Source organism: Penaeus monodon, chromosome 25 (genome assembly GCF_015228065.2).
Source record: "Penaeus monodon isolate SGIC_2016 chromosome 25, NSTDA_Pmon_1, whole genome shotgun sequence".
NCBI lineage: Eukaryota > Metazoa > Arthropoda > Malacostraca > Decapoda > Penaeidae > Penaeus > Penaeus monodon.
Genome location: NC_051410.1, coordinates 21,140,304 through 21,141,758, shown reverse-complemented (window position 1 = coordinate 21,141,758; position 1,455 = coordinate 21,140,304). Strand labels below are relative to the sequence as shown.

General features: G+C 45.2%; 1 protein-coding gene across 1 annotated transcript in view; it reads right to left on the bottom strand.

Annotated features, from left to right (window-relative positions):
- LOC119589441 (organic cation transporter protein-like) overlaps positions 1–1,455 on the bottom strand; it is a 13,364-nt gene that overhangs the window by 6,223 nt on the left and 5,686 nt on the right. The window contains exons 8-10 of the mRNA XM_037938050.1: positions 1,166–1,257; positions 374–633; positions 97–281 (exon numbers count right to left, since the gene is read on the bottom strand). Coding sequence (XP_037793978.1) covers positions 97–281; positions 374–633; positions 1,166–1,257 — 537 coding nt within the window. The remainder of the gene's footprint in view (positions 1–96; positions 282–373; positions 634–1,165; positions 1,258–1,455) is intronic.

Here is a 1,455-nt window from a genome sequence, read left to right as displayed (position 1 = left end):
AAAATAGGTTCACTACCTGCAGAAACTTCATTTTGCGGATTAAAACAAAGAATATCCTGCCGATAAAAACAAGCAAGATAGACGTACTGGACTCACCAATATTTCCCAAATGAAGGGGGCAAGCATGGCGCCAACTGTGGCCATCATTGTGCAAGTTCCGAGCCCTCGGACGCGCACCTCCGTCGGGAAGATTTCGCTGGCATAGAGATACACGATTTGGAAAGCTACGGTAATGGCCAGCCGGCCCAGCATGGCCAATGTGACCACCAGCCACTCCAAAGCTGAGAGTGAATAAGAGGGATTTAAATTAATCAACATTTATGGTCTGTGGTAGTAACTGCTGTAACTGACCCAGGAGTGCCAGGCTACCTACCAGTTGGGATGAAGCCGAGCACCAGCAGTGGGCCGGCGGTGACTACGAGGAACAACGTGCTCGAGGCTCTCCTGCCCATCTTCTCCGCCAGAGGGATAGTTAGCGTGCCGCTAGGGACCTCCATCACTCCGCTGACCGCCATGTACACGAACGGGTCCACGCCCAGCTTGTCGGCGCCGAACGAGAGGCCGTAGTACACCATTCCCAGCACGAAGAACAGGGCATAGAACGACAGCGTGATGCTGCGCATCCTCCTTGTTCTGGAAAGCAAGCGTCCTTTCAGATATGCCTGCCAGTTTCAGACAACAGTAATAATTTCATCATTGTTGTTGATGCTGGAGCCTCTTCGTCATCATCCCAGTTTTTAAAAGAACCTGCTTACAAAGAATGAAAGTACTTCTTAATGCACACATGGCTGACGATTCCATTTTCCGCAAGCATGTTAAAGCACTCTATCATGCAAATTATAAGCGTTTTCATCCCATATATGTATGGACGAACGTTTGTGTTGAAAATGAATTTCCATTGCAAGAGATAACTCGAATTTTATCACACTCGTTCCTCCTTTGCGCCAATACAGTACTCATCCAAATACATGCTAGCCTCCAGAATATCTTCTTGAAAATAGAATCCTACATTTGCAACGTATATACGTGGTCTTATACGTAAACAATAATACAAGAAACGCAGTAAGTCTGACACCGTAATATCACCGCCACTGTTATTGAAAACAACAATTATAATCATCACATCAGATATGCCAGCACGAGAAACTGGAATAGCAAGACTCACCTTACAAGCACAATAACGTCTTCCATTATATTCTTCAAGGATCTGACAAGCCCTGAGGTGGACGCATCGCTTTTCTTAGTCGCAGCCAGTGCCTGTTGAACATCAGTGCGGTTTATATAATGTGAAAGCTTACGCAGGATACAGTAGATGGTACTTTCCCTATGCTTAGTAAGACAAAAGGTTGTGAGGAAAACGAAATTATTCCTATAGGTACTTTGCAAAATTACATTAATTGCTTCCAGTATTTGTACAGGAAATTTTCCAATCCAGTGACCCCCAAAAGCCAGTAT